Source organism: Mus musculus, chromosome 12, assembly GCF_000001635.26.
Source record: "Mus musculus strain C57BL/6J chromosome 12, GRCm38.p6 C57BL/6J".
In the NCBI taxonomy this organism is placed as follows: Eukaryota; Metazoa; Chordata; class Mammalia; order Rodentia; family Muridae; genus Mus; species Mus musculus.
The window spans coordinates 83,313,405-83,336,676 of record NC_000078.6 but is presented as its reverse complement, the minus strand read 5'-3'; the positions used below and the strand labels follow the sequence as shown (position 1 = coordinate 83,336,676).

Below are 23,272 nucleotides of genomic sequence, written 5' to 3'. Positions count from 1 at the left end.
ACCATGTTTGAATTCCATCCACTTACTGAAAGCAAAATCTTTCTAAGCATTTCTTTTAATGCTGTAAAGCTGCTCTGTCCAGTGGGGTAGCCACTGGCCCCTTGTGGCTTTGGAGCCCTCCTCTGAATTTAGATGTGTTATAGGGGGAAACACACGTACCAGTGAGGTCTAAAAGAATGTAAAATATATATATATATATATAAAAAGAATGTAAAATATCACACCAGTTTTTAGATATTAATTTCATATTAAAATGGTAGCGTTTATGATAGAGAAAATATAAAACTTAATTGCACCTCTTTTTTGCTTTTTCAAACAGTAACTAGAGAATTTAGGACGACACGAGCAGCTTTTATTGGATTTCTATTGGAACATTACCATGAGCGATTAACATCATGGTAATAATAACTTAGCAGCATTTGTGAGATACTCAAGCTGTCTTAGGTTCTCTGCGTGTATCACCCAAGTTTTAAAGAGGATGAAACATAAAAATCACCCTGCTTCATTGCCCGTGATGTTTCACACACTAAGTTCTGGGGTGGGTCCTTTTTGAAGTTTCTTTATACAACATCCTATCTTGTTTGAGCCTTACACGAATGCTATGAGATACAGGCCTGTATCATCATCCCAGGTAACTTATCAACGGAGACTTATATTAAGAATCCGCCCCAAGGCAAGCCTGACTAGGCCAGTTTGAAAATGAAACTATATGAGCCAATAAAATATTTCAGCAATTTAGGGGAAAATGATTCCACTCCGTCTCTGTGATATAACACCCACACCCCTCCCTCCCTACTTTCGCCAACCCACCCTTCCCCTTTGCTTTTATCCTGAAGGGATGGACCCTGGATGTCACTGGCTATCCCTTGGAGCCTTTCACATGCCAGGGAGCCCACCGCATCTCCACCACTATGGTTCCATTTTCGCTCTTGAGTCTTACCTCGTCGTGCATGCCAGCCAGTCCAGTTAAAGAGGATCGAATATAGACTGAGTGATAGAAGACAAGATCGAGGCATATTTAGCAGGGGGACAAAAATGAGCAGCCGGCAGGAGGAGGAAGTTCAGTTCATAGTCTACCGGAAATCCCTCATAGGTTGCGGGATTTGGTTTCCTGAGGGCAGAGAGCTCCAGTGATGCTCTCTCGGAGCAGAGCTCAGCGTCGTGGTGAACTGCCCACAGCCTTAGCAGAGTTGAGCCTTTAATCCTGAAATCTTTTGAGGACCACTGGGAAAATCTAAGAATGCAGTGGATGCACAAAGCTCTGGAAGGAGAGCTTTCCTCTTTCTAGGAAGAGAGAAGGGGCTGGCGGAAGAGCCGTCCCGTTAGAGTGATTAGGAGGAAGGGCCCGGAAGTCAAGACTGGACTTTGCCCCTTTCCAGTCCTGTAGTATTAAACAGGCTCTAACCCTCCGTAAACTGAGCTGCTTCATCTGTAAAATGGGATAAATCTCCACTCTGTGGTGTGATGGGGATTAGTGGGTATCTGGTGGTAGTAGCTTCTGCACGTTCGGTGTTCTTGCTTTACCATACCACGGTCCTCTGCGTGTGCATGACAGTGCCACCAAAGCAGCGCCCAGGCTTCATCCAGGCTTGCTATTCACTGATAAGATTATATGGAGTCCTGATCTTTACAGTGTCTTGAAAGGTCATGATTGCTTTCTTGCCTGCTGGATAGCTCTTGCTGAAGTTGCTTAACTTTTCTGAGCTAGAGTGGCTCCCTTATAATTGGATTCAATGACCGAAACTTCCCTGCTGTAAAACACTGGCATTCTGGAAATCGGACACACTTACTGTTCAAGGCTAAAGAATACACGTCAAATATACACATAAGATTATTAGAAGTTTGAAGGATGGTGACCAGCTGTTTGAGGACAGGGCACAAGGCGATACACTTTAATTATTTGAGATTAGACATTTGGAAGACTTTTCTGGAGAGAGAGAGAGAGAGAGAGAGAGAGAGAGAGAGAGAATGAATGAATATATATCATCAGAGAGGGCTCATTAGAGCACACAGTTGATTCTAACTGACACTCAACTTAATTGTAACTTCATCACACATGCCTTACAGTTAACATTTATATCTGTATTTTAAAATCATCCCTAAATGGAGTTCTCTCATTATTTGGCCACCTCATGTGTGTCTGGTTCCAGCACAATGGTTGCCACATGACAGGTGCCCAATAGATATTTATTGGTCAAATAGATGATAGGTAAACTTTCATTGGTGGTTGATACACTGGTTTATGGGTTTTTTTAGTGTGTGTGTGTGTGTGTGTGCACTCGAGTGTGAGTATATGTGAGACGTGACATACATGTGGATGTCAGAAGACAACCTAGGAGAGTCAGCTTTTTTCTCCCACCATGTGGGCTCTGGGGATTGGACTCAAGTTATCATGTTTGGCAGCGAGGACTTTTATCCAGAGAGCTATCTTGCTGACCCTGGTTGTAGTTTATATTGGGTATAGATCTCTTCTCTTCTCTTCTCTTCCTCTCCCTCTCCCTCTCCCTCTCCCTCTCCCTCTCCCTCTCCCTCTCCCTCTCCCTCTCCCTCTCCCTCTCCCTCTCCCTCTCCCTCTCCCTCTCCCTCTCCCTCTCCCTCTCCCTCTCCCCTCCCCTCCCCTCCCCTCCCTCTCGTTCTGTCTGAAAGTTCTCAAAAGAGACTCCAGATACGCCTTTCTCCCACTTTTCTGCGGGCTATCCACTCCCAGACCTATCTCTTCAGTTTTAAGGATGCTGGAATGGCTTCCTGTCTCATGTGTGTTTTGGTGAAGGAGATGGCAGGTAGACTTCAATGGAGTCTGGCGAGCCTGTTAGAGCCTGGCAAGTGGGCTGTGATTGGTGCCACCTGTTTCCATTCGCCCTTGCTGAGATCTGTGTCCTGGAAAAGCTGACCTTGGTGAGCCACAACATCCCAGCCCCTCCCCTACAGGCTCTGGCTTGGAACTGGTCAATGAGAGTGGAGATAGAAGACAAGAGGAGGCAGCCCTTGCATGGTTGGGTCTTGGTTTCTCAGGCTCTGATCTCCTATGCATCTAGCCCCAGTCCTGTGTGGGATTTCAGCAAGGACTCTCCTTCTGTGTCTCTAGGAGTGGCAGGGGGACGGCTCCCCTGCCTCTGTCACCAGTCTTCACTGACTCCCTTTGGCCTATGTCAATAATCTCTGCTTTAAATGAGAGATTGGTTTCACTTGGTTGTTCTTAGGGCCATTTGGCTGGCATGGACCACACACCTGTGTGTGTTTGTGTGTGTGTGTGTGTGTGTGTGTGTGTATGAATAGAGGGACAGGATCAAGGAGAGGTTGGAGGAAAATTTTATAGAAAACCAAACTACAATCCCTTGTACCTTTGTTTTCTTTTTTAAAAAGATTTTATTTATTATTATAAGTACAATGTAGCTGTCTTCAGATACACCAGAAGAGGGCATGAGATCTCATTATGGGTGGTTGTGAGGCACCATGTGTTTGCTGGGATATGAACTCAGGACCTTCCGAAAAGCAGTCAGTGCTCTTAACCGCTGAGCTATCTCGCCAGCCCCCTTGTTTTTTTTCCTTAAATTAAAATCCCTTACCAATTGTGGATACCTTGTCGAAGAGTCAAACTCTCTTTGGTCTCTCTCAGGGGCAGGGTTCCTCCACCTCTCTTGACTATAAAAGCCTTCTGTGACTATAGTAGAATATAGTAGACTGTAGTCACCTTGTGAGACTTTGAAGAGAACTGTTTATTTTGGCTTACTGTTTTCAAGATTCTAGTCCACGGGTAGGCAGGCCCATTTTAGGGGCTTCTCTTGATGCCAGTGGTGGAGAAGGCATGTCTGGAGCAAGCTGCTTGCCTCATGACTGGAAAGAGAGAGGGGAGGAAGAGACTGGGGTTGTAAATCTCTCTCGTGGATATACCCTAATAATCTAAGGACATTTCCCAGTAGTACCTATCTCCTGAAAGGTCCCCCCATCTCTCAGTGGTGCCACTTCAGGAACCAGACTCACAGGCCCAGCAAAATAACTCCTGATGTCTGTAGAAAAATGCCCTACTTTACTGATTTCTCTAGGTTTGGGAACACTGAAACTCTTGCCACACTTTTCTCTGAGCACGACAATGACCTCCTACTCTGCTGCTCTGGAGCCCGTTGGGCGTTACTAGTACTCTTTCTTCATTGGTCTGGGGCCCCTGCTTTCCTGTGAGAGCTACTTCTCTGAGGCCAATAGCTTTTTATGGAACAAAGCAGAGGAGACAGCCAGCATATCCAAGGGGAGATTTTGAAGACAATAGTAACTAGTCATTTGGTGTGTTTGAATGTTTTCAAGAACTGTGGTCATGGGCACTGTTGCTCCTCTTTAGAGATAAGGAAATGGGCTCCAGGCTTCTTGAGAATCATGCTCAAAGTCAAACCCCAAGACTGGCAGAAGCAACTCTGAGTCTCAGGCAGTCTGCTCCTACATCTAGAGGGTACCCTCTCTATTCTGCCTCAGCTTGCTCCAGGGAGTGAGCAGGAGTGAGAGCCATCCCTGGGACTGTGTACTGGCAGAGAAGCTAAACCCAACTCTAGTGTTCCACGACCCTGCTTGTCAGGAGGTAATAGCATAGGCTGTTGAAGTTTTACCTAAGAACTCTGGACTCTTCATCCTGGTTCCCAAGGATTACCCTTCCTTACCTGCTTCTGGGTACCTGACCTGTCTGTGTTTGTTTTCCAGAAGTAGAACTGCCCCTGAAGAAAGATGGATTTACCTCTGAGAGTACCACACTGGAAGCCTTGCTTCGCGGCGAGGGAGTAGAGAAGAAGGTGGATGCCAGAGAAGAGGAAAGCATCCAGGAGATACAGGTACCCTCATCTGCCGAGGGAGCTCCTGGGTACCGCCACCTGCTGCCTCTGTGCCATGGGGTCCTTAGTGACACTGTTGCCAGGAAGCTTAGAGCTTCTGAATTAAAAGCATCCCTCTACCTCAGGAGCAATCATTGTCTCCTCACATCTGTTCCTCTCCCTGGTTTCCTGGTATCTGTACTCAGAACACATCTGCTAAGCACCAGGTTGTGCTGAGTCCTAAAGATATAATGAGAACAGGGTAGACTGACTTGAGTCCTTGCCTTTGTGGCCATTGGGGCCTCTGCCTCACCTCTGCCCCTTTCCTCACACCCCAGTCTGAGCTCTACCTCACCATATTATCTTGCATCCTTTCCCAGCACTCCCTACCCATCCTTCAAAGCCAGCCTGGACACCCCTCCTCCAGGCAGGGACAGTTGCTTTGATCCTCATGTGTCCACTACCCTCTGTGTCCACCACCTGTAAAGTTCTCAGACATCACTGTGAGGACGCACACCTATCATTTATCACCCTCAGTGTGTCTCAGACCCCTCCTGTCTAAAATTATGGGGGGTGGTGGTGCAGCGTGTTACGATAATACCAGTTAATTCTGATATAATATTAATAATTAAGCATAATTAAATTATATTTTGATTACATTTGTATATTAAGTCTTTATATTTTGTCATACATCTCATGGTATTTTTATATCCAATTTAACATTTGATTTAATTGGTTCACTAATTTATTAAAATCTTCATTAACACCACCACCACCACCACCACCACCACCACCACCACCAAATTCTGTTGTGGTGCTTTGTAAAGATCTGTGTGTCAGGGACTGTGGTTCACTGTCTGTGTGTCAGGGAGTGTGGTTCATTGTCTGTCATGGATGGAGCTGGATTTCCTTAGAGATGCTGGGTGAATCTGAGGCTGGCTGCCTCTGCCCTTCCAGGGTTAAGATGAAAAGTCAAATCCTTTTCACTTAGTTGCCGCCACCCGATGTAGTTGTCTCTCCTCTCTATCTACAAGCTATAAAAGCCCTCACTGAGATTGCTGCTGCTTTGAACATAGGCATCGCCAGGTCTTCTTACGCACACTTGTCTGTCTCCCACCAGCATCCCCTGTGCCTTCCATCCTGTCTGCAGTGTCTTCAGCAGGAATCGGAGTAGCCCCTGCTCTGATACCTCCCCTGGACCTCTCCTGCTGCCCTGATCACCTTGCCCTTTCCCCTGGCTTGAGTTACTTAGTTGCCATCTCAATAGTTTCTCCACCCATGCCCAGAAAGACAAAGATCACTCTTAAAAATCTGTGATTTTTAGGTTCATAGCAAAACGGAGAGGAACAAAGAGAGATTTCTCACCTCCCTTAGCCCTCCAGTTTAGCCTCGTCCATTAGCAACACCCCACACGTGTTCCGTCAGTGAGTGCCCTTGACAGGCTTTCCTCCCCCAGAATCCACAGTTTATGTTACTGTTCACTGCTGGCGTGCTCTATGCTGTGTGCTTGGACAAATGTATAATGATCGGGGTCCACCCTGCGTAGTGTTAAGACAAGACAATTTCACTGCCCTACACCGGCTGTGGCCTGATATTCATCCCTTCTGTTCCTATCCTGGGCTGCAGCCTTCTGTCTCTCCTCCCACACCCCTAGTCTTGGCTACACTGTAGCCTTTTCCGATTGGCTTCTGCCACAGGACACACACAGACGCTTCTTCCATGACTTCGTGGTGACTTAGCTCATTTCCTTCCAGTGCTGAGCTCTGTTCCTTTGAGAGGAGAGCTTGCTGGAGGGAAAGGAACTCTTTCTATGGCAGCCCATGCCTGAGTGAAAGCTCTTGCCTCTCTCAGATGGGATGGGCTTTGATTGTTTTGTTCTACTTGGGAAGTCCTTCCCCAGACATTTGGGGCTTTCATCTCACCTTTGGGTGCCCTGACCACTGTGATTAATACTATTCCCTACTAGTATTCTTTGAATTTTAGGTTTTTTTTGTGATTGTTTATTCCCCTGGTGTAAATGTAACCATTTCCCGGGCCCCTTGACTCCCTTGCTCGCTAGAACAGCTTAAGCACACACACCCAGCTGGACACATAGTAGGTACACAATAAATGCCTGCTTGAAGAGACTGGGGGCCTTGTTTCTGACTACCCTCTCCCTATCTTCCATGCTCGGCCTTGTTACTTTAGTCCTAAGCACAGATCTATTTGTGCCAACTCCTTCCTAATATATCTTTTGTTTCCACTAAATAGATCCAGCCTGGTAGACATGGCCTCCTTCGGCCTCTCTTCTCTGCTTTAGGCTAGTGTTCATCCGCAGTCTCTTTCTCTTCCTCAGCTTTCTTCCTCTTGGCCTCTGGTCTGCTGGAGTGTGTATTCTTCCACGTACACTGAATGCATTTAGTGGTTAGGCCCGGCCCTAGCACCACCTTCCCCATTAAACCTTTCTTGGTCCCCGACAACTGGAGTGGCCTCTTTTTTAGCTCAGGTGTTTGAGCCACTTCTCGCTTTCTTTCTTGCATTGTGTGTTTAGCTAGTCATGCGTTAGCCTCTGTGCGTGGACCTGTAGCGTTGGGAGCAAGGTGCGTCGTCTCTGTATTACCCACGGCCCTGTTAGTGTTTTTACCTCATTCGTGTACATGGACAGGATCTGTGATTGATACAGAGTCAGTGCTCAGAAGCCTGGATACACGTGGACACAGCCGCTCTTCTGTAATCCTGGGAGCAAGTCTGAGTCACCTTCACATGGCCCAGGGCCAGGATCCATGCTGTCATTGTATCGCCATTATTGCATCAGCCCTGGTGTTGGCAGTGTGGCGGCCCGTGCACAGCATGCGACTGCGCTGTCCGTGCTGTAGGATGCTGAAACGAGACCGCAAGCCCCTTGAGTTTAAGTTCTTACTGACTTTCCATTGCAGGACTACATATATAAGAAGTTGGCTGTGTGCCTTTCCCTTAACTTTTAATGCATTAATTGGTGTGTGCTCTCGTCTGATAGGCACCCTGTTTTGAACATGGAGTGGTAGGTACTGAGGGCTGCTCTGCTTCTAGTGTGACGCCCAGTTAAAGCAAGTGAACACATAAGAGAGTTGGAGTTTTGGATTAATGAAAGCCAGCAGGAGGAAGCAGTGTTGAAGGAGGGGCTGAGCTTAGGCAAACGAATGTCCTAAGGGACGTGGGTTTAACCACAGTCCTGTGGGATGACAGGAGCCAGCGATGTGAGATCCCCAGAGTGACAGCTTTGAGACAGGTCAGTGCCCATCTTGTCCAGTGAGCAGATAGAAGGCCCTGTGGTCTGAGTACAGTACTGGGGGTGGGGAGGTGGGACAGGTGGGCAGGAGTCAGACCCTTCAGGCCTCTGGAGACCTAGTTGTTGTGGCTTTTTGGCCTTGTGTGAGATGGAAAGAAGCCAGTCAGAGGGTTTTGATCAGGGCAGTGAATTTAGATTTCATAAAGATTCCTCCCCTTCCTCCTCTGCGTGGGGGAGCAGACAGTGCAGGAGAGCAGGAGAGGATAAGTTAAGAGATCCCTCCCTCCCTCCCTCCCTCCCCGTCCTTTACTGTTGAAAACAAGCACAAATCATTGTTACCAGCTCACTAAAGGCTATTTAGAGTAACAGTAGGGAATGCTATTTTCAAGTGTGTTTATTCTTCAGATGTCTATGGACAGGGGCTGCCTGTGTGTAACAGGGTGGTAGGTAGCGAGGCTGTCGGTTCTGTTGGATGCCGCCTGTCCTTCACTCCTCCCTCCTAACTCTCCCCACTCAGGCTCCCGAGTCCTGGCTCAGGCTTTGTTTGTTAGGAGCTCCTATGCTCTCATGGAGTGAGTTGGGTAGAGAGGCTCTGGAATCAGGGCTGCATGGCAGGAAACGAAGACAATGGGCTGTGTATCTGAGGCCAGTGTTTTAGACTCAGGCTTCTAGAGTTACGCACTGATGGCAAGCGGGATGGAAACTCAAGGGAGAAATCAGCTTGCCAAGAGACTATAAGACTTAGGGGACCAGTCCAGCGGCGGTCACCTTTTTATTTTATTTTTTTATTAACCTTCCAGTCTAGAATTCATGTTGTGTGTAACAAATTCCTCATCATGAAATATGTCAGGGGCATCAGAACTGTACTGAGAAGCCAGAGGCAATGACCTTTAGATATCAGCACTTGGAACTTGCCATGATTAAGTGACTTCAAGCCCTGGAAAGTATGCAAGATACGATCAACAGCAGTAGCCACAGGGCTACCTCATATTCATTCTATGATTTTTTTTTTTTAACCCAAGGTGGTAGAGTGTCTGATTTGGCCTTGCCTGGCTTGACTAGTAACCCCATTTTAAGGTCAGGAAGCCAAGGAATGTGCTCTGGACCCTAGTCCACATCTCCTATTGATGGGCCAGAGGCCATGTTCAGCAGACAAGGACATTTCTCTTTGATGTTGAAGGTTGGCTGAGCTGTCTGTAAGTACTGTGTCTTAGTAAGGGCTACTAATTCTGTGATGAAACACCATGACCAAGGCTACTTATAGAAGAAAGCATTTAACTGGGGACATACTTACAGTTTAAGAGGGCTAGCCTATGATTATAATGATGAGGAACATGGTGGCAGGCAGGCAGGCAGGCAGATAGAGGAGTAGTGAGAGCTTACATCCTGATCACAAGCAGGGAGGAACTGGAGGCGTGCAGGAACTGGAGTCGTGCACTTTTGAAACCTCAAGACCCAACCCCAACGACACACTTCCTCCGACAAAGCTATCCCTCCTAAACCCCTTTTAAACAATCTAATGAATTGGGAACCAAATATATGAGCCCATGGGGGGAATGCTCGTGGCTTCCTCAAGACAAGCAGAGAAGATAGAGAAGTCACGGGGAATGTTTTGTGTCCTTTGGAAGGATCATGTGACCAGCAGCAACCTAGAAGATGTGTCTGGAGTGGGATGTTCTGGTAACTTCCTCTTGGGCTTCCCACTTTGAAGACAAAATTACAGAGGCATTGGTGTCTTGGAGACCATTTGAGCAGTAATGGTGACGTCAGACTGCGTGGGCAGTGCATACCACCTTCTAAGCCTTTTCATAGTTGGTGTGACTTCCTCACCACTAACCCAAGCTGCAGCCCTGTGTCACGTGATAATGCCGCCTCTCTAGCCTTGCCTTCATCATCTTTCCCCAAGCCACTGAGCGCTGGTCACACCACAGTCTTTCTCCCCATTGAATAAGCCACCGTCCGCTAACTGCTCCACCAGCTCTTGCTGACCTAGATCCTGCCTAAGCCCAGCCATTCACACACATAACCCTTTTCCTGGGAAGCTGGAAGCGTCTAAGTTGCTCTCATCCATCCTTTTTGCTCACGTCCCACATCTCCTCGTTCTTTTGTCCCAGCCTCAGGAAAGCCTCCCTTGACCTTCAGATCAGGTCAAGTTCCCTCGGAGCACCCTTTCACAGAACCTTGAACTGACCTCTCACAATCATTACAACAATGCCTGTTAAACGGTTATATGAGTTATTTCAACCATTTAGTACACTTTAAGGTCTACTTGAGGCCAGGACATTTGTTTGTAGCTTGGCTTAGTGCCTGCATGTAATCAGCACTGGACAAATAGAGAGCTGAAGAATTGCTAGTTTTTAATGGATAAGAAGAGGCATAAAACATTGTATCGCTCAGAGTTACATCAGTGAGCCCATGAAAGGCTTCTTCTACCATGCTGGTCCCTTAGCTCTCCTGGGCTCCAAGTCTATTTCTTCATGTAGTGTTCCCTGGTAGCAACTGGGTCTTCTATGGCCTTTTACTCTATCATAGACCTGGGGGCTCATCCCCTGCCTCTGTCCTTTCCTTCGTTACAGGGAATAAACCGCTCAGGTCTGCCTGAAGCATCTGTTGCAGTGCACTTGGGGAGTCTCGGCAGCACGGGAGGGCCGATGAGTGTGGAGCTGATAAGCTCACCAATCCGTCCTTGCTCTGGCCGTGGCTTTGCTGGGTGATTGTGAACAGACAAAACTGTTTGCGGCCTCAGTTTATGCACCTTTAAAATGGAAATTGACGCTTGTATTGCCATGTTCTGAGGGATATTAGAGAGGACTCATTTGAATTTATGAACTTAAAGCTTGATTAGTTCTGAAACTTAAAGTCATGTGCTGTGATGAAATAATTTTATTCTTCTGTCTATCTATCTATCTGTGTGTCCATCTATCTGTGTGTGTGTGCATGCTGGTGTGCGTACGTGCATGCATCTGTCTGTCTGTCTGCTTCTTTTTCTCACCCATAACCCTGGCTGGCCTTAGATTTACTATGTAACTGAGAGTGGCCTTGAACTCCTGCTCCTCCTATTCTGGGATTATGTGTGCCACTAACACCTTGCTGGACATTTATTTTTCTTAAAAATAACCTCACAGTGGATTATTATGGGCAGCATATTAAGGTTGTATTCCCGCCAGCTGAACAAGGAGTTCCTTGCTTTCGTCAAGCAAGGCAGAGCTCCACAGTGGCAGAGAAGGAGAGATGGCTTTTTATGTTCTGAGGTAGCTCTTTAGAAACAAAAGAACACACTGTATTAAAGACAGTAAGTTTTGAGTAAGTAACCTGGCCCCATGTAGGAAAGCATCCTTTTGCTCTTGCAAAAAGCCTCTGCTTTGGGGCTGGGGGTGGTGAAAGAGTTGAGAAAGGTCAGCATGTTAGGACAATTTGGCTAGAAGGGAACTGAGGGCTTGAAAGACTGCTGGTTCCACCGAGACTTCAAACTCTTAGGCAGCGGCTGCACCCTTGCTTTGCTGAAGAACAAAACCCCTAGAATATCCCCAACCTGCCCTTTGATGGTCCTCACGGTTGCCTTTCATCTCTCAACTCATGTATCGGACTCTCTTGTCATTTCAGAGGGTTTTGGAAAATGATGAAAACGTAGAAGAAGGGAATGAAGAGGAGGATTTGGAAGAAGATGTTCCCAAGCGCAAGAACAGGACCAGAGGACGGGTGAGTGGGGTGAGGTTACGAGGGAGGAGCTCATGTTGAGTCTAGTCCCCTCCGTACCTGGATAGACACACTTCATGGGCTCACTTGGAGACTGCTCTGAGGAAGAAGATGCTGGGGGTGGCCCTGGCCGGGCATGCCTGCAATGTCCAGTGCTGACAAGAGGAAGGCGAGGAAGCAGAGGGTGCTCTGAGAGGTTTGGTGTTGGGAGAGAGGAGGGCAAGGATAATTTTTCAAGACTCCATCATGAAAGTTCTTGCCTTGTCATTCCTGCTTTGGGCCATGCTTGGGTCATGCTTCTGTGGGCAGGCAGAGAGAGTGGAAGCCTGCTAGAAGCCGACAGGCTGTGACTGACAGTTCCCTCAAGGGATCTTGCATGAACTTTAGAGGCACGTGGCCCCTGAGATGAACTAGGAAGGGGTCAGAGGTGGGAAGAAAGAAAACACTGGCTGGTTCCTAAGGGGGAAGGGAGCTGACCAGGAACATGTTTTTGGACATTCTATTTGGTTCTCTAGGGTCTTCTTTTCAACAAAGTGTTCTGTGCTCACCCTCAGTGATAACTAGGTGGAGAGGGACCTCCAGGGGAGGACTATACCTCTTCACAGGGAAACCCACTTTTGAGGGCTTTTGAGGGTCTAGCGCCTATCAGCTCTAGGTAGGATGCTCTCCTTGCTGTGGGAGAGAGGTCGGTCCTGTGAGCCCCGTGGGTTTGGGCTGTGTTTGATTGTAAGCCTGTGTTTTGCACACAGTAGTACCACAGAGAGTAATTACTCAAATTAGATGCCCAGGACTTGTGCTCAGTTATTAGGCTTGGGACCACACCTTTACACGATATTATAAGCAACTTCCCAGGCAATTGCATGAACTCTGGTGCTGGCTACACTGTGATCCAAGATGCTCCTACTGTAGACAAGAGCCAGAGTTGTCAGTGTGGGTAGGGCAGCTGTCTGATGGTACGGGTTTATTGGGCTGCTACCATCTTTATCAGTGACCAACATTTCCACAGTTTTGTCTTGTGCACTCCTTTCTCCTACTTATTATTGGCTTATGTTTGTGTTTCCCCATTGGAGTATTTAAAAGTAGATTCTATACATTTTATTATATATTCCAGTGTATCTCTCTTAGGCATTTTTATATGCAGCACAAATATGCCTTGTTCTAATACCTACTACCCATGCCCACTGTATCCACTCTGTATTTGCTACCTTCCTGTTAATTATCTATTAGTTGTCATATCAGATAGACTGCTATACTTATGTTCAAATAACCCTTATTCTACTTATCAGCCTAGAAGTGCCATAGTAACGATACCAACAGTTCAGATATACCCCAAAGACCCACTAATAGTTTCCTTGAAGTGAAAAAGCAGATGTTCTCCTTTAGTTTTAAGGAAATGCTATATGTTAAGCTTGATGAACTCTATAGTAAGAACAAACCTTCACTTTGTGAAATTGTGAAGGAGCAAGGGATTTGTGCTTTTTTTACTGTTTCACTCCAGAAGGTCAAAAGTTATGACCACAGTGCATGGTAAGCGCTTAGTTAAAATGGACAAGGCATCATTTAGGGGCTCAGTACTCTTTGGGGTTCAGGCATCCACTGAGTATCTTGGATCACATTCTCCATGGGTTAAATAGCACTTCCATTGCTTGGAGATTCGAATAAGTTCAGAATCTCTGTGTGTGCATGCGTGTGTCTATTTTGAGGGGTGCGCATCCTTCCTGGGTGGGGAAGTGTGCTGATTATCACTTCAGGGGTGTACAGTGCTGGGCTGTTCTGCCTTTAATGCTGTTCACACTGATCAGGGTTTGCTGCCACTGGCCCGGTCTCTCTGTCTCTCTCTCTCTCTGTCTCTCTCTCTCACTTGCTTGGCCATATTATTTCACTGTGGTGTGTGTGTGTGTGTGTGTGTGTGTGTGTGTGTGTGTGTGTGTGTGTGTGAGTGAGAGAGAGAGAGAGAGAGAGAGAGAGAGAGAGAGAGAGAGAGAGATTCCATCACTGAAGGATCACAGGGGTGTGGAGTTTCCATGCCTGTTGTGAACGCCAAGTACCTCTCATCCTGCTTCCGCCATCCCCCTGCCCCTGCTGGACTTTGTAGAGTACACCAAGGAAGACAGCCCAGGTACTTCTGGCATGAGTATGGAAGATGGAACCCCCTTTAGTGATAGGGATGTCGTTTTTGTTGAGGTGTCAGGAGCAACAGCGCCCACTGGCCCCTATACTCATTCAAAAGCAGGCAGAGTGAAGGGCTCCGGAGTGAGCCCATTACAGAGAGCCAGGACTCCATGCTTGGGTGCTTTATGTTTTCTATTCTCCATTTCCAACAGCTCATTGTAGCAGTGGCTAACAACACATGCTAGTCCAGACTGTAGGGTGCTATAAATATAACATATGCACCACATTCTCATAGCTTAGAATAAAAAAAAAAAAAGAATGTACAATACCTCGTTGTTAGCTTTAACAGTAACGTGTTTTGTTATATTTGGTTAAAATGGTACTGAAATTAAAATGTACCTATCTCATTCGATTTTAATTTCTATTTTTATCGTTTTTGGAGTACCTGGCCTGAACCCGGGTTTAAACGTGCTAGCTAGTTGCTAAGTACTGAGCTATACTCCCAGCTAGCCTATCTCATTCAAAAAACAAAACAAAACAAAACAAAACGAACAAACCAAAACAGCGAATGGAAAAAGTAGCCATATAAGAGTGGCTTGGCATTCTGGAAAGTTTAAGCAACCTGCTCACACTTCCTCAATCAGGTCAGAAAGAGAGAAGGATTCGAACCGTGCCTTTTCCCACTGAGTCCTGCCTGGCCCAGGACCCCGCCAGTCTAGGTTGAATGATGAGTTGAACAAAGGAAGTAGGAAGAAAAGTCATATTTGAACATCATGATTGGATGACAGCTAATGGCTCCAGGTTGTATGGTGTGGCCACGCCACCATGCTGAGAGCCATGGAGGAAGCAGAGGGGTATACGAGTGAGTCTCTGAGCTGAACAAGTGTGGGAAGCCACCTCGTTCACAGCTCTAAGTTTTTATAGGGCTTTCCAGCTGCTGGTGGAACTTTCTGGCCACTGGAGAGCAAGCACACGGGGTCTGACATCTCTCTGTATGGTCTGGTCTTGGTCTCACCTGAGAGCTTGTTGGAAATGTAGGAGGACCCCAATCTCTATCCCACAGGCCACTGACAAGATCTCAGCTACTCTGAAACATGAAGGGTGCCAGGGCTTTGGTAGTGAGTCTCCAGTGGGTTTCCTTTATTTTATCTTCTACCCCAGGAGTACCAATCTTAGCTCTACCACCTCCTGCATGATTCCTTGGGTGGATCATGTAACTTCTGTGATCTGGGCCTCAGTTTGTTCATCAATAAGTTGGGAATAACAACACACAGCCAAATTTGTGCGCCTAATAAAGGGCAGATAAAGAAGGATATTGCAAGCGAAGTGGATGACTTTCTGAGTTTTAATATTATTTATTATCTGGGAGGGGGTGAGGACAGCTCATCCCCAACAATTAAAAAGGAGCCTTTGGTAACTTTAACATAAGAAATTAATGAAATTCCTGTGACTTTGTATCATCAACCAACCAATCATCAATAAATCAAATAACCAATAAATCAAATTAGTAATTACTCGTACACTTGTAGTACAGCCCAGTGGTTGTGTACTTGTATGCGCACAGGAAGATGCCAGGGGTCTTGCTAAAGAGCGAATTCTGATTGATAGTTCTGGGATATGGGGGGATATGAGGTCTTACTTTAATGGTAAACTCCTGGGTGTTGCTGGTTCGAAGATCAGGCTTTTGATGGAAGCTAGTAGAGCCCCCTTCCTTTCTCTCTCTGCTTCTCAAATTCTTTACACCGTTATCAAATACTGACAGCCCTCTAAAAGCTTTTGTTCTGGGTCTAGCAGGTGACAGCAATTTCACTAATGATTTGCTATATTAGAAATTAAGACAGAATTCAGCTCATGAATATACAAGTGCACACCGGAAGCCCCGTCAAATGTCATGCATCCTCTTGGAAGCCCCCACTGTACACTCAGGAGGAAGTGAGAATGAACAAGGCAGATGATCCTTTAATGACACCAGGAGAGTGGCTTTTGTTAAAAAAAATACTCATTTTTAGTTATGTGTATGTGGTTATATGCAGATGAGTTCAGGTGTCCTCAGCAGCCAGAAGAGGGTGCCAGATCCCCTGGCTGTAAGCCTGCTTGTTGGTGGTGGGTATTGAACCTGGGCCCTCTGGAACAGCAGCAAGTGCTCTTAACTGCTAAGCTATGTCTCTAGCCTGTCGAAGTGATCTGGTGCACATCTTAGACACACCATTCAAGAACAGCTTTTGTTAGAAGAACTACCCTTGACCAGAGTCTCTTTTGTCCTCATTTCCAGCCTTTTTTGTTGTAGGGAACCCAATAGCAAAAGAATGGAGAAAGACTTGAAACCTTGGGGTCATTGTCCACAATATGAGTGATCTTTGAAGATATAGACCATAGAAAGGCAGGAAGGTGACAGGGTATCAGAACTGAGGAGAATCAGGACCCCGCCCATGGCCTCTGCTTCCTCTTTCTTCTCCCAGGTGCCTGGGTTTCCTGTTCCGTGGGGCATGAGACCCTGGAGCTCCTGGATTTAAGGGTCTTTGCAACTGCGGTTACCAACAGGGGTCACTGTTTTCAGGTTCCAAGTCCCTTGAAGGTGGAATGTGAGTGGCCCCAGTTAGAGTTAAAATAGGTTTGGCCAAGTCATTAGTTGAGCCCTCCTGAGCCTACTGTATGGCCAGTAAGATGGGACCCTGTGGTATATAGTCATGGCTGCCATGGCTTCATGTGTGAATGGGAAGTGAGTATCCTCAGGGAGGAGGGTGGGTCTCTTTTGGAGAATAAAGTCCAAAGTGTTCTGTATCCGAGTCTAGAAAGCTGTCCTTCTGTTTCCAGGGCTCTGGGACCTGGAAAGGTATGGAACCTACTCAGAGCCAGCACTGACTGACAGACAGGGATAGCAACATGACTGGTCCTATTCACAGGATGATGACAGGAATCATCTGAGCTAATGTATGTGGAAGAGCCCAGGAGACTGTTAGGGGTTCAGAGTAACGTATAAAATGCCATCTTTCCCCTCAGGACCCAAGACTCAAATTGGGGAGGTGCTAAGTGAGATTCATGATACAGTAAGATGTCTGCTGGCTTCTCATTGTGTGCCAACCAAACACAATGAGAGCCTAGAGGATCCACATGGCCATGGAGGGGTTAATAACTTCCTGTGGGCTTAACTATATCCTGTGGCTTTCATTCCTAATCCCAGCTACCTCAACTATGCTGCAGAGATATGCCCAATGTATTTATTCATTTACTTACAAATATATTGTTTGAGGCATAGTCTTTTAAGTAGCTTTGGGTGGTCTAGAACTTTCTGTGTAAACCAGGTTGGCTTAAACTTTCAGTTTTCATTCTGCCTCTGTCTCTGTTTCCTGAGTGCTGGGGTGACAGATGTACACCACCACATCTGGCCTGCTGTTGCCCATTTTATAAATGAATAAGTTGAGGATTAGAGGGAGGGGGCCAGAGAGATGGCTCAGTGGCTAAGAGCACCGACTGCTCTTCCAGAGGTCCTGAGTTCAATTCCCAGCAACCACATGGTAGCTTACAGCTATCTATAATGGGATCTGATGCCCTCTTCTGGTGTGTCTAAAGACAGCTACAGTGCACTTATATACATAAAATAAATAAATCTTTAAAAAACAAAAGACTTAGAGGGATAGCTTGTTCTGTGACAGCCAGCTGGTGCTATCTGTGGTTTGGATGTGGCTTGAGCGCCCCTGAGACTTCATGTGATGAAATTTAAAGGTCAGTTGAGATGCAGAGAGGTCAGAAACTGGATGACCGTTGTATTCAGAATGGGCCTTTGGAAAGTCACCAGGATTATTAGGTAAGGCCAGGGTAGGGCTTCTCCCGAGGACCTAAAAAAAGAGACAGAAGGACTGAAAGAGACACAAATGAGGGCTCTCTGTTTCTTGCCATGGGATGCTCCGTGTTGCCTATGGATTTTGGTAGCAAGGAGAATATCACCAGATGTGTCCCCTACACGTTGCACCTCCAGATCCATGAGCCAGATTTCCCCTCTTTTCCTTTTGGGTATACTAACCTCAGGCCTTTTGTTATAGTAATGAATATCTGCCTGTTAGAGCTGGAATTTAAATGTAGACTCGTCAGACCTTTAAGACAACATTGTTTTAGTCTGAAGCGTTGCAAGAAGATTTTTGGAGGGCGAACACTAGCAGGACTAAAATGTAGATTGTCTGTGCATGGCAGAGGAGAGGCAATCATACAGAAAAACGGGACAGCAAAGATATAGACGCAGCCTGAGCCTGGATGAGATGGTTGGGTTGGCGGTAGGCTGCCATTGGCTATAGAAGCCTACCATAGGTGGCAATGGAGGCCTGTGAGGGAGCGAATGGCCTCAGAGCTCCCACTCTCATCTCTGTTGTCTGTGTGGCCGGGTAGTCATGTAGGACGGGCTAGGCTGGGCTGTGGGGAGGTAGAGTTGCAGCCGGGGGCTTTCCTAGGGAGTTCAGGATCAGCTGATGGCCTTGGAGGAAAAGCATTGGGATGCCAATAAAGAACAGCCACAGTCAGCTCACTGCCTGGTGGCCCACTGTCATGACAGTGGTGGCCCATACAGGACTCGACCTCCTGTGAGAGACTGATAGAAAATCAACAAGTCAACTCAATTCATGTACAATGCAGTACCCGATAACAGCAAGTGCCCTGGCTAAACATAAAGCAGAGAAGAAGGAAAAAAAGAAAGAAAGAAAAAAAAAAGAATAAGAAAGGATTCAGGTGGACATCAGTGGGCTAGGAAGGGCTTCTTGGAGGAAGTGGCATTTGAACAGGACACATGGGATTCAACCTTCCGTCTTCCAGGAAATCAAGCATTCTATGGCCTCCAGAGAGTTCTACACATATCACCTCAGATGCCCTTATGGTCTTTATCTCTGTTTGCCAAACCAAGGCCTTGGGAGTGTGGGAGCATTCGGCCTCCCTGCTGGGCAGCCCAGCACCAAGGGGAGGGAGCCGGCTCTCAGCAGGGCTGTTCTTTCTCTCCTGCTGACTCCCTCAGAGGCCCTTCCCCTCCCCTGCTCTGTTCTGCCTGTCCCCTCATCTCCTGCCTTGACAACTGGCCAGCCTTGCAGAGGCCCCTCCAGCATTTGCTGTGGCCTCATCATTCTGCCTGACTTGCTTTTACCTGCTCCAAGGGGCTGTGACCGGGCTGCCAGCTGTGCATGTCAAGCAGTCTTGGCTTCACTGAAGAGGGGTGGGGAGGGCCGGGGCCATAAGGTAACCACCCTTAGCATCCTGAGCCCAATATCTGTCAGTGCCTCAGAGTGATGGGGGTGCTCACTGGGTATTGAGTGTGTCTGAAGGAGGAAGAGGAGGAGGAGGAGGAGGAGGAGGAGGAGGAGGAGGAGGGGAGGAAGGGGAAGAGATGGATGAAGGGGTAAGGAGGAGGAGAAGGAGAAAGAGAAAGAAGGGAAGAAGAGAGTGGCTTTTACTGATTATCTCTGGTAGGGATGAGGGGCAGGGAAGTAGGAAAGCAGTGACAAGGAGGGAGGTGGAATTCCTCCTCCTCCTCCTCTTCTTCCTCTGCCTCCCCCCTTCTTCTCCTCCTCCTCCCCCCTCTTCTCCTCCTCCTCCTCTCCCCTTCTCCTCCTCCCCCCTCCTCCTCCCCCCTCCTCCTCCTATTCCTCTTCTTCCTCTTCCTCCTCCTCCTCTTCCTTCTTTTTTCTCTTCCTTGTCATCATCATTTTGAAAAAGACAGGGTTTTGGCAAGGTGGAGTTGCTTGTGAAGTGTGTGTATTTTGAGAGTGAGTGCCACAGGCTTGGAGAGTGGGTCCGTCTATAGTGAAGCCCCCGGTAGTATATATGCGCCTGCATTTGTGAGTGTGTGCATGTGGGAAAATCCATCTCAGACTTTCCCACTGTGATCCTTGGGACCACTTCTTTAGAGCAGGTCCTGGGCCTGCACCCCAGACTTCTGTCCTGCCATGGCCCTCTCCTGCTGACCCTTCCTCTCTGTCTCTGAAGACTGCAGCCAGCTCTTTTCAATGGCTGGGAGTTTACCACTCCTCATTAGCAATGAATGACCAGGAGAAGGCTAAGGGACCGCAGGAAGGCCAGCATGGGGCTTACAATGACTTATTAATAAGTCTTCCTGCTTTCTGGTGTCTGCTGTGGAGTGCAGAGCTGCTGCCTGCCTTTCAGGCTAGTCTCTGTTACTACTGAAGTTTAGCTCCTTCTGCCCTGCCCCTCCTCTAGTCATGTGACCCACCCAGGGAGACATCCAGGGTTCTGGTGTAGGTAGGTATCAGGAATCCAGCTCCAGTTGACCTAAAGGCCAGGGTCTGATGGGAGGCCTGAGGTAGACTACATACAGGAGCCCTGCCTGAAGCCCAGCCCTACTGTGAAGGCCAAACATGGAGGAGGAGACTGGACTCCTGAGGCCTTTAGGGTAGGTAGTGAGGGCACAGGAACCTGGCACCCCAGCACAGCTGTTATACTTCCTGTTCCTTCACCCCCAGGGTGCTCATCAGCTGACCAGCATACAGAGTATCCTGACATCTTATGTCATGTTGTAGGAGAGTGTCTGTCAGTAGAGTTCACTGTCCGTGAGGTAGAGAATGCTGTATGGTAAAGAGGCCCCATATTTGATAGATACGGGACTGTGTTAGACTTCTGTCGCTCTGTGTGGCAAGGCACTCGTGAAAGCCTCTTAAGGGAATAAGGATTTATGTTGTCTCATGGCTTCAGAAGGGTCAGCCGCAGTTGGCTCTCTCCATTGCTATGGGTCTGTGGGGAGGCAGAACGTCACACTGGCAAAGAGTGTACAGCTGCATACAGTAGTTTGCTTCTCTGTAACCAGGAAACAATGAGGGAAAGAAAGAAGACTTGCCCAGGACAGTTAGTTATAAGCTTTAAAGACATACCCCCATACTGTCCTACGTACTCCAGTTTGGCTCATCTCCTACAGTTCCCATCCTTCCCACCTCCCATCCCTCCATCCCCCCCCCCCCCCCATTCCCCATCCTCCAATTGAAACCACTAGCCAGGGATTTTCATATTCAGCCGTGACACTGCCTTTCAGCCACACTTTGTTTATATCCTGATTCTGCATTTGGTAGATGAACGACATTGGGAAGGTTACTTCACCTCTCTGCCACCTCAGTCCCCTCCCTATACAAACGGACCACTATTATATTTCCTCCCTGGAAACAATGAGATGAGCCAGGTGAGTAGCTGCAGAATGTCAGGACAACTTACCTAATCCTCTCTGTCTCAAGTTTTCCTGCTGGGAAAGCAGGGCTGGCTTGAGAACAAAGGCTGTGTGGTGCAGGTGGATCCACTGCGGCCCTAAAGTGTGTGTGCCCGTGAGCCTAGTGGCCAGCATAGTTGTAACAACTGTCTCGTCCTCAATGTCTCCTCAGGCTCGCGGCTCTGCAGGCGGAAGGAGGAGGCATGATGCCGCCTCTCAGGAAGACCACGACAAACCCTACGTCTGCGACAGTAAGTATCTCCTTGTACTGTCATAGCCCAGGCTTTCTGTGCCACTTTGGCAGTCACGCAAACGCACCAGCTCTGGTCCACGCCGGGCTTTGCTGTTTCCAGCTCCCGGTGGTCACATTCCCTCCTGCTGTGGCGAGGCTCTGGGCATAGTAGTTTGGCAGGGGATCCCACCTCTCAGACTGCGCTCCTGGGTGTTAGCTCTCTCCCTGGCTTGCCAGTTTCCTTTCTCTCTCCCTCTCTCCTATCTTAGGCAAGCCTGGTTATGAGTCTTTCTACGATGGTGGCTTGCTTTTAACAAATAGCCCTCAAGTCATCTCCACTGTTCCTTCCCCGGCTCAGGAACCACTTTTGGAAGAATGGTTGCCTGGTTCCTGGCTTAGAGGCCGAGGATGGAGTGAGGGCAGAGGCCAAGGGAAAGACACGAGGAAGGACTGTGCTCATTGAGAGGACAGTCTCGATATCTTTTCTCTCATATGCCTGGGTATGGTGTCGTGGGTTCCACAGCCTTGCCCTGTTATCTGTCACTCTCCTGGGCACTTCCTGCTCACTCCACGGCAGGGCCACCCATCTATATCACATGCTCATGGCTGGGGCAGGGAAGTCTTTCTTTCCATTCTCATCTGCTCTCAAAACCCAGAGCTCAGCCCCAGGGACCAGGTTGCTCTGAGAACGGCAGAAAGCTAGACAAGGCAGGACCTGGCATGGTGGTCCCTCTGGGTGCTCATCCATCCTGTTAGGTCCTGCAGCCTCTGTGGAGGCAAAGAGAGTTTGATAGGGGATAGGATGGAAGGGGCACAGTGGGCGGGACATTTCCCTACCTTTCCACTGGCCTGGTGATATCAAAATGTTGTTCTGAGCCCTGTGGGGACATCGTCTGGTGGGACAACATTCCCCAGAGCTTATACTCCATGACCCTCATTTGTCTGCTTCATATGCCCTGTAGATGGCATTCCTGAGCCCTCTGCAGGTCTCGCCATCCTCAGGGAACTATGTTCCAGGAAGAGAAGGAAGCAGGGCATGGGGTCTGGCGTACTTTTTGCTCCTTGTCAGTAGGTACCTGCTTTTGGTCTGGGCCTTATTTCCCGGATGTCATTTAGTTGTGTTCCTGCTTTGTGAATAGTCCAAGCGTGCTAGTCCTTGGGAGATTGGTTCTGGGCAGTGGGTAGAGTTTCCAACTGTGTGTGACACACCATTAAGAGAGTCAACAGCTGCTTGGGAGCTGAGACATAACTGCTCCATTCCTCTTTATAAAAGCTGTGTTTCCCTGTTATGTGACTTTCTGCTGTTCTAGACAGTGGACTTAGCTTTTCGCTCTACTTCTGTAACTTTGGAAGAGTTACACTGACTGATGATTAAGTGTGTGTGAGCGGGGTGGCTGCATGCAATGGCGTGTGTGGAGGGCAGAGGGTAACTTGTAGGAGTTGGTTCTTTCCTTCCGTCTGTGGGTTCTGGGGATTGAACTCAGGTCACTGGGCTTGGTGGCAAGTGTGCGGAGCCATCTCACTGGTCCTATTTCCAGAGCTTGCTTGGAATTCTGAGGTGTAATAATCTCTTCATATTTCCAGACATACTCTTGGTGCTCCTTTTTCTTGCTTCAACTTCCTATTTCTTTCTTCTCTCTTCTTTCTGTGACAGCTACATCTGGCAGGATTATCTCCACGAAGTATTCTTTATGCATGCCCTCTTGCCTGGCTCCTGGTCCTCTTCAGGCACAGAGGGTTTGTAAGCCAAGCCCTTCCTCCTAGCTCCCATCCCGTGCTTTCAGCAGACCCTCTCCTCCAAACCTCCCACCATCACCTATAGGCCCTAGGTGTCCTTTGCTGCTTTCTGCTCCCCGCCCCATAGAGTGACTCCCCCATTCCCATTTCCCCTGCAGAGTTTGGGGGGGGGGGGACTCGTCACAGGGCAACACAGACTTTCCCTAAAGTCTCAGCAGCTGTTTTCTTGGCTCTGCCCTTACACACGCTGCCTCCCTCTTCTTCCCTCT

The 23,272-nt window shown here is 47.9% G+C and overlaps 1 protein-coding gene across 3 annotated transcripts in view; it reads left to right on the top strand.

Moving 5' to 3' along the window:
• Dpf3 (D4, zinc and double PHD fingers, family 3) overlaps nt 1–23,272 on the top strand; it is a 273,986-nt gene that overhangs the window by 151,060 nt on the left and 99,654 nt on the right. For 2 of the 3 annotated variants that reach the window (NM_001267625.1, NM_001267626.1), the window contains exons 4-6: nt 4,687–4,814; nt 11,644–11,739; nt 21,207–21,285. In NM_001267625.1, coding sequence (NP_001254554.1) covers nt 4,687–4,814; nt 11,644–11,739; nt 21,207–21,285 — 303 coding nt within the window. The remainder of the gene's footprint in view (nt 1–4,686; nt 4,815–11,643; nt 11,740–21,206; nt 21,286–23,272) is intronic. The other variant, NM_058212.2, reaches the window with a different exon arrangement.